General features: G+C 41.5%; 2 protein-coding genes across 3 annotated transcripts; one reads left to right on the top strand and one right to left on the bottom strand.

The window, feature by feature from the left end:
- Positions 1-1,935: 1,935 nt before the first annotated feature.
- med29 (mediator complex subunit 29) lies at positions 1,936-5,456 on the bottom strand. Of its 2 annotated transcripts, none has more exons than XM_071900628.2 (5): positions 5,392-5,456; positions 4,226-4,437; positions 3,991-4,049; positions 3,805-3,895; positions 1,936-2,512 (listed from the first exon to the last, which is right to left on the bottom strand). In XM_071900628.2, exons 2-5 carry the CDS (start codon positions 4,382-4,384, stop codon positions 2,285-2,287), a joined length of 537 nt encoding a protein of 178 aa, XP_071756729.1. In that variant the 5' UTR covers positions 4,385-4,437; positions 5,392-5,456; the 3' UTR covers positions 1,936-2,284. The 2 variants fall into 2 exon arrangements, with proteins under 2 accessions (XP_071756729.1, XP_071756730.1); XM_071900629.2 differs by having other exon boundaries at positions 3,805-3,889; positions 5,392-5,454.
- Positions 5,446-19,868, top strand: ppp2r1bb (protein phosphatase 2, regulatory subunit A, beta b). The gene is made up of 15 exons (XM_071900625.2): positions 5,446-5,581; positions 6,256-6,346; positions 6,587-6,687; positions 7,810-8,042; positions 8,238-8,385; positions 8,506-8,661; positions 9,999-10,113; positions 10,312-10,382; positions 11,699-11,833; positions 13,373-13,546; positions 13,711-13,771; positions 17,350-17,504; positions 17,641-17,783; positions 17,908-17,999; positions 18,144-19,868. Exons 1-15 carry the CDS (start codon positions 5,504-5,506, stop codon positions 18,158-18,160), a joined length of 1,770 nt encoding a protein of 589 aa, XP_071756726.1. The 5' UTR covers positions 5,446-5,503; the 3' UTR covers positions 18,161-19,868.

Raw genomic sequence — 19,868 nt, 5'->3', positions numbered from 1 at the left:
TTTTCACACGGTAACGATTGCATCAACAAGCCACAAAATGTAGTGATTCATCGACAGACTTATTTGAAGTCCACTAGTGCACTTAGACAATGCCTAAATTGTCTGTTTGTAATTATATTGTGTAGTACCTGACGGTCTAGATATTTGTATTTTATCTGCTGTAATCTTTGTAAAAAGAAAATGAATGATACCCTTCCCTTTTTATATTGTTACTTGCCTTGGGTTTCTCTTGTTTTTCACCTGATGAACTCAATGCTGCATGGCACGGACTTGAAAACATCTGGATTATTCAATAATTCTTGCCTTCTTATTCTTGTATATTGTTTCAAGCTTTAAATTGAAGTTCTTCTGTGTCATCACAGAATATCATCTGAAAATAAAAATGTGAAAATGAATCTCCCGGTGTTTTTGTATTTGATCTGTCCTAAACCAAGGAAGGCAGGAAGAAGAATTTAGTCACAACTTCAAAAGGCTTGCGAACTGCTTGAGAACTTTCCACATTAGTATGTTCATCTATACCAAGTTTCTTGTTGACTCGGTGTGTGACCCTGCATTGTGACGGACCCCTCGCTGCGCCCGTTTGGTCGTGGTCCAGCGTAGTATTTTTGGATCGGAGCACTTGTCAGTAACTCAGAACGGTCTGAGATGTTTCACAGCTGCTAGCCCACCAAGCCTCTCCTCTCACGTGCTCCAGCATGTGTGTCTGACTTCATTAATCCCTCGCTTTAATATCAGGTAGGAAGGTATTGAGGAAACCCTATATACCATAAGCTCAACAAGGGTCCGTATATGAAGCCGACTTCTCACTCAGCCCAGGATTACAGAGCATGAGCACCAAAGGGGGATTTTAGTGTCTTGTCTCATGTTTCCCAGGACAAAGTGGCATGTCTCGTAAGTGTGTTTATGTAACGAGGAAGACGAGCCATGCAAGGGAGCTTCTGAAAACAGCCGCTGAAACGTAGCTGAGTCAGTCAGAACTATCTATGCCTCTCTGGTCCGTCACCGTACCACAGGATGGGACCTACTGTGAGATGGTCCATTCTCTAAAAAACAAAAAAACAGTCCCATGGAATCATCAGGAGTTGTGCAGATAATATACGTATGAGAGCAGAACAAAGTAGGTTCCTGCAGGAGCCTTATAGGATTTGATACCTTCATATCTTATACTGGGTTAGATATCTATTTTTCCCCAAAGTTTATTCTTTTAAATTCTCCAGGACATGCCAGACCACAATTCTGAGGAACTTGTGTTGTCCCACTATTTGAACAGTCCTGTAAGACAAGTAGGAGTCCTGTACAATACCATTTTTACAGGATCCTTGAAGAATGAAAACCCAAGCTAGTTATAAAGGCATGCAAAATATTTCCAATATTGGTTTATTGTCTAGTGGTCAAAAAAGATTGCTTTCACTGAGGAGATATCTTGCTCTAATGACAACTAAATCTTGTCTATGGCTCTGAGATGTTCTTCCCTTTCACCACTTCAGATACCCAATTTTGTATAAATATACTGTAGGTTATTATGAAAATATAATGGAAAAATTGTGAATTGAGATGTTGTGGTTATTTGCCTGCAGGGAGTCCAACAGAAATGCTTCAAGGTTATCCTACAAGAAAATTACCACAAAACCCCTCAGGATTTGCCCGCAGAATTTTCCTTCACAATTGCCCAGTGGGCTTTTTTTGTTACTAAAGTACCTACATCCACATCTTATGACTGAAACATGCTTTAAAATTGCAAACTACTCATTATTCAATATGTTACTAATAAATTGGTATTTATGCATTTTGAAAGAAAGAGAAAACATCAATATCAGTAGAAAAATAAAGAGAAAACATCAATATCAGTAGAAAAATAAAGAGAAAACATCAATATCAGTAGAAAAATAAAGAGAAAACATCAATATCAGTAGAAAAATAAAGAGAAAACATCAATATCAGTAGAAAGGTTTTAATAGTCAATACAAATAATCTAAAAAATATTTGTGAACATTGAGTTGTCAGTTACAACTCATGCTGCTCTGCCGCCACCTGCTGGTCATCTTACATCATGACTGTTTGACAGGAATATTTACACATTGTTTACAACAAAAATGGAAAAAAAACAAAAACTGAAAGAAACAGCATCTCAAGCAACCTACCAACCAATACTCAGATTCAAACATGGGACGTCCCTGAATGTGAAATACACCGTCTCTCTCTGAAAAAGTCACCAGAAGTCATCGCTCCTCCTCAGCAGATATGAAAAAGAGGAGGCGAGAGGAAAGAGCGTCAGTCCGAGTGTCTACATGATTCCCTGCGGCTGTCCCTTCCCTGCGATCTTCTTGGAGCACTCCAGCAGAGCGTTGTGGATGTCTTTGGCGCAGGAGATCTGAGACTTGATCATGCCGAGGTACTGGGCGTAGGACAGGGACTCGGTCTGCACCGTGTCCGGCTTGGTGGCCGTGGGGACCAGGTTGGGGGAATGTTTGGCGCTGTCGATGCTCTGGGAGAGGCACTCGTAGGCCAGCCGCTGCACAGAGGGGAGGGACACTGGTGAGAGTTTGTGTGTAACAGTAGAAGTGTGTGTGTGTGTGTGTGTGTGTGTGTGTGTGTGTATCAGTCAGTTATGTCACCAATATGCTCCCAGTAGGGTTATGGGTATGGGTTTTTAAAGGCCAGGTGGAAAAGCCTCAAGCAGCATTTGAGGGCTGGATGATAATTTAATATTGTTGTTTATCATTTTTATGTGGAATCATATCGTGATTATATATTTTTTTTATTATTATGTACTCTGATCCTATTTTGTGTAATTTTGTTCTGTCTTTCTGCTGTATTTTGTACTTGCTTTGTGAAGCACTTTGTAACACTTAAGAAAGATGCTATACAAATACATTATTTGTTATTATTATATGGTGATTTTGGGATATTGTGACACAATTCTGCTCTCTACACTGATGGTAACAAGCAAATCTTATTTCAAAACTCTAAAAAAAATGAGGTATGAATCATTTTAAGTAATATTATTTGAGAATTTCAGTTTTGTTTGACATCACACCTAGCATTTCCATTTGGTTCAATGGGATGAACAGTAACTTGATTATTTAACTTGTGATTTTGCATATGTGAGCCATATCGTGATATACAGTATATCGATTATGATTATCGTGATATTGATATCAGCCATATCACCCAGCCCTATGTGTACTTTATAAGTGTGTGTCAGTCAGTCAGTTAGATGGCCACTAGTGCTGAAACATTAGTCAATTAGTCATCAACAGAAAATTAATCAATTATAATTTTGATAAACGATTATCTCCTAATGGCCACCAGTATGTTCCCAATAGGGTTTGACCAATATGGGTTTTTGAAGGCCAGGTGGAAAAGCCTCTCAAACAGCATTTACACCATGGGACACTAAAACTCTCCACTGAAACCCACTCTGATGCACTTCTTTGAGGTGGGTTGGCAGCTGCTTAAGGCGGGATGACTCATCCCACCTCTTCAATGACAGGGCAAACTCTGGGATGCATTAGATGTTTTTAAATGAATAATTAATTTACAAAAAAAACACATTATTGAACAATTAAATGAATAAATACAATGTACAAAGAAAATAACATTTAATTGCAAATTGTTTTACAGACTGTTGTTGTGCAGCTGTTGTCAGGGAGGAACCTCCATTACATCAGCAGTGGACAACATTGATTGGCTGATATCCAGTATTTAATAAAAGGCAAATATCGGCCCTAGTTACCAACAGTAATTATAGTTATGAATACAGCGGTGTGTGTGTGTGTGTGTGTGTGTGTGTGTGTGTGTTACCAAGCAAAGTTCCAGTTGATCGCAGAGGGCATAGAACTCCTCCAGACTTTTATCAAAGCGCTGGACGGTGGCGTCGCTGCTTTTGCTAAGCCAAAAGACACAAAAGAAACAGATGAACAGTAAAGGTGCTGATCTTTATGATTCTGGTCTGTTGTTGTAGGCTACAACCCCAGCCAGGCTACTTACATGCCGTTGTCAATTGCAGTATTATGCCCCAAATTCAACGACGCAATCTTCATTACATTCTGTAAAAAAGGAAATAAGGCAAAAAAGTTAAATCAGCATGTTCCAATTCTTTAATAGACTTGTGAAAAATAAAGCGTATGGTATGGAGTCTGAAATTAACTCGTTGATCTCACGAGATGTGTTGGGCATTCTGGTTTCATCAAGTTTTTGGATCGGTGTGAAGGCCTGACGTTACCTGCAGACTCTCCTTCAGCTGTGGAATAAGCATCTTGAATCTGTGAACCGGATCAAAGTCTTGCTGTTGACTCAACTGCTGTTGTTGCTGTAAGGAGGCAGCTTGCTGCATTCCAGGCTGAGCCATCGGTCCACCGGGCTGCTGTTGCTGCGCTGCCATTTTGACCGGCTATCATCCGCCAGCCAGAACAACAATAAAACCTCCGGTTCGGTCTTTTCAGAATAAAAGCGTAATATGTGAAAATCCACAACATTCAAATATTAACTACAAAAACATTATTTTGGACAAAAAACACCTAATCAAGCAGCCGTGTGTTCAGTATGGTTGTTGTGTAATATATGCAGCTTAGTTAATAAATGTGCATAGTGTCGTATGTAAATACTAATAAATGAGTTTTAATTTACACGTTTAAACTCACGCTTTTAATTTGAAGGCCAACCTCCTAAACCGGAATTCGTGTCACTACGCTGCCTTCATGGACTATCGGAAATATCAAGCTATAGTACGATTTGTACTAGAAAGATCGTCCCAAGCAAGTGGGAAATATACGGCAGCGTATTGATGTCACTGTGAAAAGCTCTTGTAAAAAAGAAATCGGCTCAGTAACGGCTCAGTAACGTCATAACGACAAAAGTTTCTCGTTATAACGAGATAAGTTGGTATGTCGTGATAACAAGAACATATGTCATTATAATATATAATATATAGAACGATCTTGTAACAAGAAAAGTTTATCGTTACGAGATACTGACGATTTTTGTTTCACTGTGACTTTTCTATGATAACCGAGTTGCCGACATGCAACGTGTAGAAGACAGCAAGCATGAAATCTGTGTCAACAACTGATGGTAAAAGTGATGTAGGCCTATTTCATTATTATGTTTGGCATTCTATGTAAATCATTAGTATTGATATACGTTTCTACTTTCACTCTTTGTTTAACCTTTAGCTGCCACAGCGGCAAACATACAAAAACTTTTGGCAAATAAATTAATTAAGACATCAATTAATTACATGTCTAATAGACATTTTCTCCACTTCATTCTGCCGAGAAAACAGCCACTAAAACTACTGTGACGAGATCCATTTTATTATTGTTACCGACTATCACTTGAAAATGATTCAAGTCGCATTTCCAACGTCCGGTATCTTAAGTACGAGCTTACCAGTAGCCCCTGAATGCAGCAGCGGGGGTGGGCCCATAGTCGCTGTTCTCTGTGGCAGAAACCCCGTAGTGCAGCATAGCAGCGCCATTCGGTATCTGCAACATTATCCAAAATGGCAGGAGCTGATGGAGACGATTCTCTCTACCCTATTGCCGTGCTCATTGACGAGCTGCGGAATGAGGACGTTCAGGTAGTTACCTGTGTTTCGCTGTAATCACCGTTTTTGTTGTACAGTGAAATAGGGGCATGTTTACATACTTTCTATATTTGTACCTGACTGCAGGCTAGTTAGCAAGGATGCTATCCCCGGTCAAGGCCTGTCAGGAATTTTCAGCCGGGCGCACCCTGATCTAGTTTGCTATCGTGGTTTTCGACGTTAATTGTAAAATGGAGATAATGAAATTGACAACTGGTCACAGTGTTTATAACGTTACTGGTTAAATATGAAGAAAATGGGTAGGGCAAACTAACCAGGTCACCAGGTTAGCCGCTACCGTAACGCTAATTGCTATCAGTAAGCTAATGTTAGCAAGCACAGCAGTGGAGCGTCCCTACTTGGCAACAGGCCGCAGTGGGTAGCTCAGACTGTTGTTTGTTAACCCGCCAGTTTAACGGTTGTTAACGAATATAAAGGTTAATGTTTCATTCAGCTATATAGCTTAATCGCCGTTTTGCAACGTAAGCTAACGATAGTTACTACTATGATGACGGCCAGCAGACAGGATACAAACATTAGTAAATCACTGTAATTCTAGCTGAGTTAACAAGGTAAAATAGGGTGTTTCTAGCTGACACAGATTAATGAAATAGTCTAAGCATTGTTAGGAATGCTTCATTGTCTCATGATTATGTTGTTGTATACAGTTACGTCTGAACAGCATCAAAAAGCTGTCCACGATTGCCCTGGCCCTTGGAGTGGAGAGGACCCGCACTGAACTCCTTCCTTTCCTCACAGGTAAGTCAGCCAGTCATCATCTGACCTGTTAAAGTATCACCTGACTCCTGACACAGCAACTCTGACCTCACCTTCTTTTCCAGAGATTGTTAGTCATACAGAAAACTGCTGAATCATGTGTTGTATACTTCAAAACATTCCAAGTCACAGTGTTACATTTTCACCACAGAATCTGTGTTCGGCTGTTTCTTCTTATGCATGGATGTCAGTTGGGATTGATTTCTGTCTCTCATCCTTTAGACACCATCTATGATGAAGATGAGGTGCTCCTGGCCTTGGCTGAGCAGCTTGGCAATTTCACTATGCTGGTTGGAGGGCCTGAGTATGTCCACTGTCTCCTGGTGAGTTTGGCAGTATCTGGCTCACTGGAGAATTGCTGTGAATATTTGCCTATAAGGGCATGCATCTTCCCTGGTTTTGAACAGTTTTAAACAAAGTCAGACACTTTCAACTTAGTCTGAGGAGCTTTGATATAGCCAGCATTGAGAGGGCTTGATTTTGAAGTGATTGATGCTTGCACTTTTTTAATTTGTTGCTGGTCATTATGTGGATATTGATCTCTAAATACAAAAGGAAATACAAAAGTGCCACCATAAAATGCACAACAGTAAAATTACTTGGTTAGCATTGCAGCTGAGATCACTTAATGACAATTTGCTACCTACACCTAATTTAGTGAATTCATCAAAACAGATATGAAGAAAAGATTGGTTTAATTGGATGTTTGAATCCTACACCATTGATAGAGCTAGTCTTAAGTACTTAAGTATAATACTCAGTATGTGGTGGTGTTTTGTCACTGCACACTGAAATTGTCATGGATGAAATGAGCTGAATAAATGGCAACTTCCTTGTAGAAGTAATGGTAGTGTAAGATAATAAGATGACGAACAAGTGTAATCTCTGTTCATTCTTAAGCAACTAGGTAGGTTACCTTTGGTTTGCTGCTTTCGTTTTTAATAATTTTTTTTTGCCTGTGAAACGTCCTTTTTATGTTGTACCGTTTGAAAAGCCAGTGCTAGGAAAATTATATAAAAAAAGTAAATTATTTTGTTTATATTCTTCCCTGGTGTGTAATTGAGGTGAATACACTGCCAGGAGAATCACATTTAAGGGAAACAAATTTTGGCACAGTTTCTAACAGTACAACAACAAGTTTTGACATGACAGTGGTTTGTTAAGAATGCTGTCTCTAGCTGCTACGCGGTCACCTGGCTGTTGGTAATGCCAACAATATGGCCTCGGTGATTGAGATGTCATGTGATTATTATGGATACCTACGCACACCCTCTCCTAATATCATAAATGAGCTCATTTATGATATTACGGAAGGGTGTGTGCGGGCATTTATTTAGTTATTGGAGGTATCACATGTGCTTGCTTGTGATACCTGACATCTTGTGTGTTTGAATACATAAGCTTGAAGCAGAGGCTGTAACCACCTCCCCTCTCTCGTCACACAGCCCCCTCTGGAGAGTCTGGCCACAGTGGAGGAGACAGTTGTGAGAGACAAGGCCGTGGAGTCCCTGCGCAAAATCTCTCAGGAGCACTCTCCAGTTGACCTGGAGGTCCACTTTGAGCCCTTGGTCAAGCGGCTGGCCAGCGGTGACTGGTTCACCTCTCGTACATCTGCCTGCGGCCTCTTCAGCGTCTGTTATCCCCGCGTCTCCAGCACTGTCAAGGCCGAGATCCGCCAGTAAGTGGCTTCTTTAGGGAGGGGAAAGAAAAAAACATACTTCCTCTAAATGACTTGCATTTATACAGTTTATGCATTAATTTAGCATATTTCACGAGTAGTGCTGAAGTGATACCTTGGGCTTCCAACCAGATCTGCTTTGTACAGTTTGTTTTGTGCCTCTGGCATAATGTTTGTGTGTGGTTATCTCTCCAGGCATTTCCGCACCTTGTGTTCAGATGACACTCCTATGGTGCGTCGTGCTGCAGCATCTAAGCTGGGGGAGTTTGCTAAGGTCCTGGAGCTAGATTATGTCAAGAGTGACATCATTTCCCTCTTCACTGCACTGGCCTCTGATGAGCAGGTATGTGATATGAATATTTGTCTTTACCATCCCAACCTAAAATGTTGTTGCAGGCCTAAATCTACCTCTCCAGTTGAAACAGTGGATGTCCAAACTGATCCCATTACTTTTATCCGTCAGGACTCAGTGCGGCTGCTTGCGGTGGAGGCTTGTGTCAGCATTGCCACCCTGCTGCCCCAGGAGGACCTGGAGACCCTGGTGATGCCTACCCTGCGCCAGGCTGCAGAGGACAAGTCCTGGAGGGTCCGCTACATGGTCGCTGACAAGTTCTCTGAGGTAAGCAGCCGACACTGCCGAGGAATTGCATAAGTTCTCTGAAGTCATGCAGTACCAGGAAATTTTATAAAAAGGCCACTTTACAAAAATCTACCAACAAGTATTTTATATTTTGTTTCACATGAATTGCACTTGGAACAACTATCCATTCAGAGTTTTCTCAGCTGAAAACTGCACAAACGTTCCCGGAAAGAAGGTCATGGAAATGTTACGTCATGGTCATGGGAATATCGTGAAACTCTACATCACACCCATTGTTGGAACCATGTTGACCTTACTGTCCTGTCTTAAATATCCAGTGCAGTGATTTTAATTTGGTCAGGAAAAGCTTGCTATGGATTTGTAATGGGAGGAGTGTGGTGTTTTGTTTTTGTTTTGGGTCTGTTTGTTTTGTTTTCTCCAATTTTTGATAATTCATGTCATTTTTTCAAACTGCTGCAGTGCCCCTTTCTCAATGCAAAGACGATTTTCAGTAGGTTGAGGAGCCCTGCTTGGCACCACCTATTTGTTGTCAGCTGTAATGTCTGAAGCATTTCATGTCCACAGTACAATCAGGTGCTAAAGTAGATTATTTTCGGTGAAAAAAAACACCTGATGTGAAAATCCAAACATCGAGGAGTACTGTCCTCATCAGGCTGGTTGTTCTCTGCCGTGATGCCACCTGCACTAGTGTGCTAAAAACAAACTAGCAGGCTAGAATATTGTAAAATATCACAAGAGCAACAGAGAGTGAGAGTCGTTGAAAGTCAGTGATGGGTTCGAGATTATGATTCGATTGAAATTTGATTATTGAAATTCATTCGGTCAGCCTTACTATATGTGTAACAAAGACAATGTGTACATGCATAGAATAACCCAGACATGAGTTGTAATCTTATTTGGATTAAGCTGTTTACATGAACCTCATCCAAGTAGGGTTTAGATCTAGACATTGTTGACCTATCAGAGCCTTGCAGGATGTCAGCAGCTGCAGCACAGAAATTTTTCACATTTAAATTATATTCTGTAGCTAAAATCGCCACACCAATAGTGGGTCAAATGATTGGGCACCAAACAAAAGATGTTTGGTGGAGAAACCTATTATTATTTATATCCTGTGTTACCTTTTTTGTTATTTTCTCCATCCTACACCTCTATGCTTTGCTGCTGTAATCAAGGTGATCACCCGTTGTTCTTGGGGATCAACAAAGTTATTCTTATCCCATCTTTAACACCAACAGTAACTAACTAATACAAGACTCTTTGTCCTTTTTTGTCATTATTCTTTTGTATTGATATTTTGCCTCACATGGTAATTTGCACTATTTAAATTAGTTGTTGTCCTATTGAATCTCTAGCTTCAGAAAGCAGTAGGACCAGAAATCACGAAGAACGACCTGGTCCCAGCCTTCCAGAACCTTCTGAAGGACTGTGAAGCCGAGGTTCGTGCTGCTGCAGCCAACAAAGTCAAAGGTCAGTCACAACATTTTGCTGCATATGTCTGATAATTCATAAATGCATTCATTCTTCACTGGATTTTTAAGGGCAAAATGAAGAATAAATGGACAAAGGAAATTGCATTGATGACATTGAATGACATGTTTCAGGTTATTCTTGTCCAGTTATGTTTTTTCCATATTTTACTAAGTGTGTAAAACTTATTTTTGTTAGAATTCTGTGAGAACCTTCCAGAGGACAGTCGTGAGCAAATCATCATGACTCACATTCTGCCCTGCGTCAAGGTAAAGAATAAATTCATCTGCCACATTCATGTCATTTCTCCGATGCTTCAGTTTTCAGTTTGATGGAAGAAACTCTGATTTGCTATGAGTTCTAAAGCACCAAAAAGGACTTGATGTTAATAGCGGCATATCTTTTTTTAGTTTTCCCTAAGGCTCTTACACAGTCTTGAGGTCTTGTGACGTCCTCTTGACGAAGTCTTGAGTGAACCAGCAGATCCACCATTTTTCCAGGAAATAACTCCCACAGCACTGAATCAGCTGGCTGTGTGTCCTTTTGATCCTCTTGATCTGATTAAATTATCAAACCCATTAATGTAGGTTAACGTTTCATACATTGGGGAAAAAAGGACGTCTTTTGGACAGCAGGTGGCACTGTTGTATAAGTGGTTTTCCACAGCACAGTTCAATCCTCATACCAATTCAGATCCCCAAGATCATTGCCAGTTGATATTTTTTATTGTGTACTCATTTCTGGAGGCAGTGCATGCCCTAAAAAGTTCAAGGTCCAGTGTCTGAATTGCTTGCAAACACAGTCGTACTCATTGTGTTAAATTTTCCAGAGTTTTAATCACTGACGGTTGTGACGCAGCACATGCCTATTTTGAGAGTTAAAGCCTAAAGTGAGATGTCTGGGTCTGTAGAGTGTTGTTAGTCTGAGCAGGGTGCAAATGGAGCAGATCCATTTCCGTCACAAAGGGCAACTCTGCTTATCCTGACAACAGTGGAACACAGTTACACAGGGAGCAGCAAACCGAAACACAACCTCTGCTGCAAAAGTTTAACGATCACTGATTTTCTTGAAACTACTATAATTGCTTAATGCTTTTAAGATTAAGAGTTCATATTAATTCCCACCCATGTGTGACAAGTATGTTGGCATAGACATATTTGCTAATTAATGCATTAATCAGCTTAATGATCTCATTAGCATAACAGGTTATGTTTAATATATCATGGTGATTATGGTGGGACGTTAGGCAGCTCAAGTACCTTTTGTTTAAATTATGCTCTTTTTTTCCTGCCTGCACCAACTATTGCATCATATTTGAAGTTACTTCACCTACAGTAGTTAATTTCAATGACTGTTCATTGTCTACACTAACATTACGTATTTTTTTGCCGTGTATTTACACATAAGACTAAGTAGACTATACCCCCTCTCTGAATTGTGTTGTAAATATAGCCCAAACCACCTGTTGTGATAGTTTTTCCTCATGATTGGATGAACAGATGAAATTATCTTTTTCTTAATTTGTTTTAGCATTCTGTGCTGTGTGCTTATCCCTCTGTCTCCTATGTGTCCCATCCCTCACCAGGAACTGGTGTCAGACACTAACCAGCATGTGAAGTCGGCCCTGGCCTCTGTCATTATGGGCCTTTCGACCATCCTGGGCAAGGACAACACCGTTGAGCACTTATTGCCCCTCTTCCTGGCTCAACTCAAGGACGAGGTAAAGGAAATGCAGACATGTCATTTTTGGACCCAATTTGGTCCAAATTCCACATTTGACACAGTTGGTTTTCAAAATGCTCATGCAGGTGTTTAGGTGGCTAAGTGCACAATGAAAGCTTCCTGTAAACCCTTTCTTAGTTTGACTAAGTTCTGTTCTGGCATGGCCCACAATGATCAGCTTGTCTGAGACAGGTTAATACCACTTAGCCACAGCCACCAGATGTACCTGGCCTGGGTAGGAGGATGACTCATATTGTTGGCAGCCAGACTGAGACCTTTGAATAAGAAGATTGCATAGCTGTATCTAGAGGGAGCTATAATGAAAAGCTGGAGATTGTATAACTGGATAAATTATTGGCCTATATATTGTAATTATATATTAAAGTAGGTTGACCGAGGTTCCACTTAATCCTGCAGTTCATCGAATAATTTTGTAATGAAATTGCACACACCCATGCATCAGTTTGCCTGCTTAGCATTTCAATTATTTTTGTTGCTGGCAATGTTAGACCTACTTTTGAAATTATTTTGGAGTTTTTCCATTAGCAGAATGAATCCATTGCACAGCAGTGGGTTATATAGGTGTACAGGCAAGGTTGCAGGTTGCAGACTAATGTCCTTGTACATTCTTCCTCCATCTGTATCTTAACAGATTCATCTAGAAAGATGGTAGCCCAGTCATGTCTTGTCAAATCAGTACATTTCTAGAACATTTACTTTGATTTTTGAGATCCGACATGAGTTTGGCAGGTTAAAAACAAAGGTATATAAATGCTTTGGAAGGCCAGAGGCTGTCATTTCCACCGCTGCTTTCCTTGGTCCTATTTAAAGATGGCCCATTTTCCTCAAAGCACAAAACAAGAGCAGGAGTGTGTGTCTAATTAGATTACAGTCCAAACTGACAGCTTTGACTTGCAAATTGCCCAAATTTGAGGTGTATCCATCTGAGGACAAATTTAAAGGGAACAAGATGGAGAACATTCTGTAGAGAATTTCTAACTGATGTGTCATTCAGTCAAGGATTGAATTATAGCAATTGTACACCATGCCTTATTTGGCTGCTGGTCTGTTCCTACTTAGTTAACAAGCTTGACATAGTGTCAAATTGGTGTGAACAGTCTGAAGCTAGTAAACAGGACTTCTGGCTGTAAAATATGTTGATGAAAAGTTTGTGTAGCAGTTGCCATTGTTAATGTGCTATCAAAATCAGAACGAAAGCAGATCTCCATATAAGGCTATTGGATGTAAACCCAACAGTTAGGCTAGGTTACATTATTCTGGTCAAAACTACTTCAAAGTCACGTTGAGCCTTTTTTGTTTAGAGTGACTAAAGTAGCATGGCTTGGGCAGAGCCAAGAAATCTGCACCTTGGAGTGAGTAGAAAGCAACACTGGAAATGATCAAGTTGTAACTCAAACAAAACCTTGTATTTTTCCGTCATGCAATTTGATTTGCTTAATATTTGGAGATTTTGTGGTGATGGGGAAGAGCGTCCGTGAGCTTAACTTCATCATTTCCTTTATCCTGCCTTTCCCAGTGCCCTGAGGTGCGTCTCAACATCATCTCCAACCTAGACTGTGTGAACGAGGTGATTGGCATCCGTCAGCTCTCCCAGTCACTGCTGCCGGCCATTGTGGAGCTAGCCGAGGATGCCAAGTGGAGGGTCCGCCTAGCCATCATAGAGTACATGCCCCTGTTGGCAGGACAGCTGGTGAGTCATGGAGTGTCTGAAGCCAGCTTTCCTACCAGAAACCACTAGAAAGTCATATAGAATATGTGTGTTAAAAGGTCTTCTTGGTGCCTCCAAGCATACTGCCTGTTTTTCTGGACTCCTTGCCCTAACTACGCTGTGTTCTTGTGTCCTTGTGTCCTCAGGGAGTGGAGTTCTTTGACGAGAAGCTCAACACCCTCTGTATGGCCTGGCTCATTGACCATGGTAAAGCACTCTACATCAGCCTATGACCCCTTAACAATCCACTACCTTTTCTCTTGAATGATCGCACATACAATATGTTCTCAGGCTACAACCTGCTTCTGTTCCATTATGTATTGCAGAATGGACGCAGTAGTTGTCAGTAGGGCTGAAACGATTCCTCGAGTAACTCGATTACTAAAAATCATCGATGCAAATTCTTTGCATCGAAGCTTCGTTTAATCCATATAACTATATACACACTCAGTGTTTCGCACGGATGATTATTACTGTTGCACAACGCGCTGGAGAAAGAGAGTGAAAATAGCGAGGGGCGAAGAGAAGAGACAGGCCAGAGAAAACGACAGAAAGTGTCCAAAGTTTCGGATCCAGTGTTGCCAACTTGGCGACTTTGTCGCTAGACTTAGCGACTTTTCAGACCCCCCTGGCGACTTTATTTCTCAAAAGCGACTAGCGACAAATCTGCCGACTTTTTCTGACCATGGGAAGCAATGTTAATGTGTTGAATCCCAAAGCATTTGGCAATAAATTGGTTCGGCTGATGCCGGTTTTCTCTACTTGCTTGTCTAATCCAGAGAGGTCTGACGGTCACAGCGCTTCCCACACAGCGTAGCTCCCTCCCTCCGCTGAGAGCAGGGACTGTAGGATAGGGTCCACTTGTAATTGCTACCGGCGTACGCCGAAACTGGCCTGGGTGGGCGGAGTCAGCACTTAATATTAAAACGGGATGAGATGAAGGCTAGTAAAGAATGCACGTTAATTATGGCTATATGTAATGGCTAGTTAAGAACGTAAATCAATATGGTGGCTAGTTATGATGTCCCTAAGTTAGCTAAGTTTTGCTCAAGAAAATAACCACAGAAAATAAAATGCTGCAGTCAATTTGTGAAAGCCTGAGCTTCATTCATGTTATTATTATGATAGTTACACACACACACACACACACACACACACACACACACACACACACACACACACACACACACACACACCTACAGTGATGCATAAAATACCCCAGAAAGCAAAATATCAGGTGGTGTAAGTAGCAATTGGAGCCTAAAATGCACCAGTCCAATACAGCAGGTATATTCAGTTTAGTTTGATTGCAGTGAGTAGGGTCAGCAGGTGTAGGGCAACCCTTCAACATAGTAAATAAATGTACATTAGCCAGTCTTATGAACTTGTATGATATTTAGGCCTAGTAATAAATATCAATAATAATAATTATTTCACCTCGTTTTCAGTAAATCACAGTGTCGTATGGACAGCTTCGTGCGGACAGCTTTTCTCTTTTGTATATTTACTATTGCTCTTTAATAAAGCAAAAGTATTTCTTATCTGATTAATCGATGGAATAATCGGTAGAATACTCGATTACTAAAATAATCGATAGCTGCAGCCCTAGTTGTCAGCATTGTGTTTCAACCTTGGTGTCAGTGACTATATCTGCTGTCCTCAACTGATGGTAGTAGCATCATTAAAATGAGATTTCCGTATCTCTGAGCAGTAGGACACCGCCGTGCCTTCTGGCCTGCGTCCAGCCCATCGGCAGACAGAGGTCACTCTCAGTGGGTTGCTGATTTGCGTCCATGCTGCTTGCTTAGCATGCTCCAGTTTGAGTATTTTCCCTTCCGTTCACCTCGTTTCCTCCCTCACCCTGTGGTCTCTCCATGATGGAGAGAGCCTGCGGTAGATGGGGAGGGAGTGAGAGCAGGGGGGTGAGAGACGTGAGTATCTGCAGCTCTCGCCTGCTTACCATGCCAATACTAGAGGACTCTCAATAAGAGCACTCCTCTCCAGTCCTGCACACTAGTTGTGTAGAGGAAAGAGCACATTGAAATACCAAGTGGGAGATATAATCTTATTAATTGGGAGTTACTACATCCTTTGTACAGTGTGTTTTGATAGGTATTTGTACTACTAGACACCATAGGGTAGATTAGCTACTCATTTTACCCTGTTGCATGAAAGAATTGTACTTGCTGTACATACCACCTGACCTAGTTTAGCCGTAGTTTGGCCTTATTGTTCCAGTAGGCCACAACCTACAGTTAATACTGTGGATTTATGCTGTAGTTAGTGGAGGTAAGACTGCACAGTTTGGGTCACTCAGCGGGCGAGCTTAGATCTGCCGCAGGTTTGCCCTAGGCTCTTCTCTCTACCCAGCAGCCATTGCACGCTAACCTGGGAGAGAATTACCCATATCCGAACCCTGGGAAAGCTCTGTACCCATAAAGGTACACAAACACACACTGCTCCATTTTATAACTTAGAACATTGTCTTTTGCGTACATTTTTCACTCTACAAGTATGGTCTTCTCTTCACATTGAGTTTTCCAATTAGCGACACACACACGCTATTGAGGACAAAGGGCCAGCAGGGTTACATCATTGGAATGTTCCTGGTGTGTGTGTGTGTGTGTGTGTGTGTGTGTGTGTGTTTGGCTGCGGCTGGGGTTAGGGCTGTGCTACCCTTATGTAAGCCCTTCAAAGAAGGAGGAAAGGACTACAGAAATCAGCCTAGAATCTCTCCTGCACTGTCACACACATACATACATACACAAAAACCATCTTCACGCAGACGGTAGGTGCACAGTAGATGAGTTTAGCAGTCATTAGTGAACTTTATGTGAACTCTCCTCACTATACTGCGTCTTTACAGAGCTCTTGGGTCTCTAATCTTATCCTTGGACATATTTCACGTCATATTTACTGAACACTTGGCTTTGTTTGCGATAATGCTAATATGTCTGGTGTCTTATCAAGTTGCCATTTTGAAATTTCTAATGCAGTATACTGATCCAGACTGCTATTGAATAAATTCTATTCTCAAACTTCTGATGGATACTGTATTGCTACTGCGTGATGCTATTGAACGGTCTGTGTTATCTATCCAGATATATCATCCTGTGTACTGGAATATTCTGCCCTTAGCTGTTATTGAGGGAGCAGTCGTGCAGCCTCTAAGCGGTTTTATTTCTGGTGATTGAAATAGAAATACAATTGTACCTCTTATGAAAAGGCATTGAGAACCCACTGTGGAATAGCTTAGCCCTGTGTCATCTTTATGTGGCTGTCCATCATTTTTATTACATTACTTTTTGCATATTATTTTGTTTTATTGCTCAGATGAAATTACTAAATGCATGGGAGTCACAGAGACAATTGTGGCATGTTACGTAAATCTGGTCAGATCATCTTGGATCAACAACACAATGTTGAAACATGGAGTGACTGCCCCTGTGTCTCTTGCTTTTAGCATTAGCAGTGGTTGAATTTTTGTGGCAAATACCAGAGAGCAAAATCACTCCTGTTTCACCTAGTTTTTACCCCACTCTTGCTAAAAGCAACATATGATTATGACCTGGGGAAAAAATAGGAATTATCCTTAAATTGCTGCTGACAAATTGCACTAGAAAAGCCACAAAGTCCATAACCACTTTTCAGCATAGTCATAATACACTCTACTTAATATACTCTACATGTAACGCTCCAATGTAGATTGCCAATTTGCTGAATTTCTATTGCAGTCCTTTCTCATCCTGTCCCAAATATCTGATGTTGTCTCTGTTTGTCTCTAGTGTACGCCATCCGTGAGGCGGCCACCTGTAACCTGATGAAGCTGGTGGAGAAGTTTGGAGCGGAGTGGGCTCAGAACACCATTGTGCCCAAGGTGCTGGGCATGGCCAACGACCCCAACTACCTCCACAGGATGACGACTCTCTTCTGCATCAATGTGAGTCGGAGGCCTTGGCTCCCAAAAGCCCCATACAGTCCGCCAGCCTCTGTCTAAATTAGATTAATATATTTTCTTGTTATTTCCCCCTTGCCCATCCGTCATGTCTAAACGTTGCCTGTGTTGTGTCTCTCAGGCTTTGTCAGAGGCGTGCGGTCAGGACATCACCACCAAGCAGATGCTGCCTGTGGTTCTTAAGATGTCCAACGACCAGGTGGCCAATGTACGCTTCAACGTGGCCAAGTCCCTTCAGAAGATTGGCCCCGTCCTTGACAGCAAGTATGTTGTCTGTGTGATTTCAGCATCAGCCCCTCTCCACAATAACAAAGATACAATGTTTCATTAAAATCATGGGACAAGCGGTGCATGTGAATATATCTTTATCCTGTGTGTTCGTCTCCAGTGCCCTTCAAACAGAAGTGAAGCCGGTGCTGGAGAAGCTGGCCACAGACACAGACATGGATGTCAAGTACTTTGCCCAGGAGGCTATCAGTGGTAAGCATTTCTCTCTTCTTCCTTTGGCACAGCTTATATAAACTTTGTGTGAAGTGAATTATTAAGCAATGCTGCACATATGCATGCAGAACTGCTTTCTGTAGTGAATAACATTAATTCCCTCTTTCTCCTCTCTCTCCACAGTTCTGGCCCTGGCATAACCCACCCAGCATGGCTAAACCAGACAACCACCCAAAACCACAACGCCAACACTTTTACAAGATATTTATTGATGTTCAGGAACAACTGGTTAATGTATAGAGAAAGCTGTTAACAACTGTTTTATCCTTTTTCTTTTTCATTTTTTACTGTCCAATGCGTAGTCCATGTCCAGGCATAGCACAGGCTTCCTTCGTTAACCTTTCCCTTTGCTGTAAATGGGTGCTTTAACAAAGGCAACGTGTGATGAAATTGCATTAAGTGGTGCATGCTGACTAATGTGCTACTGTACTAGCTAGGCATCGCTAATCAGAACCCCTCTCACATTCCTCCCTTTTACATCCTCAGCCACTACTGTACTTTAGCCACGGCCGTTGCAGCATACCACTTGTCTATATTCACTACCTAGCACCTAGGGCCGTGCTAGCTGTCTCTGCTGTGCTAGGCGCATACTTTCTGCTGCAGATGGTGGAACATGCTGTTTATTTTGCTGAGCCGCCTCCCGAAACAGCCCTTTGATAGCCGTCTTCTCCCCGGAGACACTGGTGTTGCTCTCAAGAGAAATGATGGGAAGGTCTGTGCAGTTCTAGTAGAGGTGTTCTTCCTTCCACCAAGCTAAACCTTTTGTGTCTCTTGAATGGTCCACAGTATTGTTTCTTTACAAAGCTCTGGTAAAGAAATATGGGTGTGCCCATTACTGCATGTTAACAGATGAACCCTTTCAAAGGTTGCTTGTACTCATCAATCTCTCAAAAGGATGGTGTCCTTTTCCCAAACCCACTCACCCAGCTACCCTTCTCTTCTGTACTGTTTGTTCTCTGCTGCAACACGACTAAGATTGAATTGGTCAAACAAATGAATTGCCTCAGCCCAATGTTCCAGGATTAAGTAATAGGGACCAGCTCAGTCATCAAGTGTTGCTCATAATTGTTCCCCCTCCAGCCCCTCAGTCATTTGGTTATGTGCAAGGGTGGGAAAAGAAATAGTCGGTGGTTGTAATTTTCTGCAATATGTTCTCGTCATTGCTCTTAATCTTTGTGCCAATGGTTTTGACAAGCAATGGCGTATTCTTTTAGTATGCTTGGGTAAAGTAAACAGTTTTCACTTGTCCTATTCTGTAACGAGCCAGCGTTGCCATGTTCTTTTCTGTAAGGGACACATTATTCCTTGGGTGTTAATGGGATGATAGAACTAAATTGACCACAGCTATCAGGGCTGTGGGATTGAGGGAGACAACAAGGCACTCCTCATGTCCCGGTTCCACCCAGTTTTCCCTGAAGGTCATGCCTGTTTATTCCTACTGTATTTAAAAGCATAAGGTCAGTGAATGTTTAGGCCCATCCAATGATCTTTGCTTACAAATCTATACATGGTGGAAAACAAGTGCATGCTTTCAAAGAAAGTGGGATGGGGACATAGAGCATGTGTACGGAAGGCTGCATAATGTTTTATTATGGGGTGGGAGCTGGGTGGTTATGGGCGGGTTGAATAAATGTATTGTCTGTGTTGAAAAAAGAAACTTGTCTCTCCTTGAACTGCTCCCGCTGTTCCCTTCTCCCCGTCTCCTCTCATTTTGTTCTCTTAAATAAACCTTGATTGTTGATTGTCCTATATCATGAAGACTGTGCTCTTTTATTTTTATTTGAATTGTCTTCACAATTGGGATGCTGTACTACTGTATCTTGATCTGAATAAAGTAACACAAAGAGA

This window comes from Centroberyx gerrardi, chromosome 6 (genome assembly GCF_048128805.1).
Source record: "Centroberyx gerrardi isolate f3 chromosome 6, fCenGer3.hap1.cur.20231027, whole genome shotgun sequence".
In the NCBI taxonomy this organism is placed as follows: Eukaryota; Metazoa; Chordata; class Actinopteri; order Beryciformes; family Berycidae; genus Centroberyx; species Centroberyx gerrardi.
Note: the sequence above shows the minus strand (reverse complement) of the source record. Positions and strands in the feature narration are given on the sequence as shown.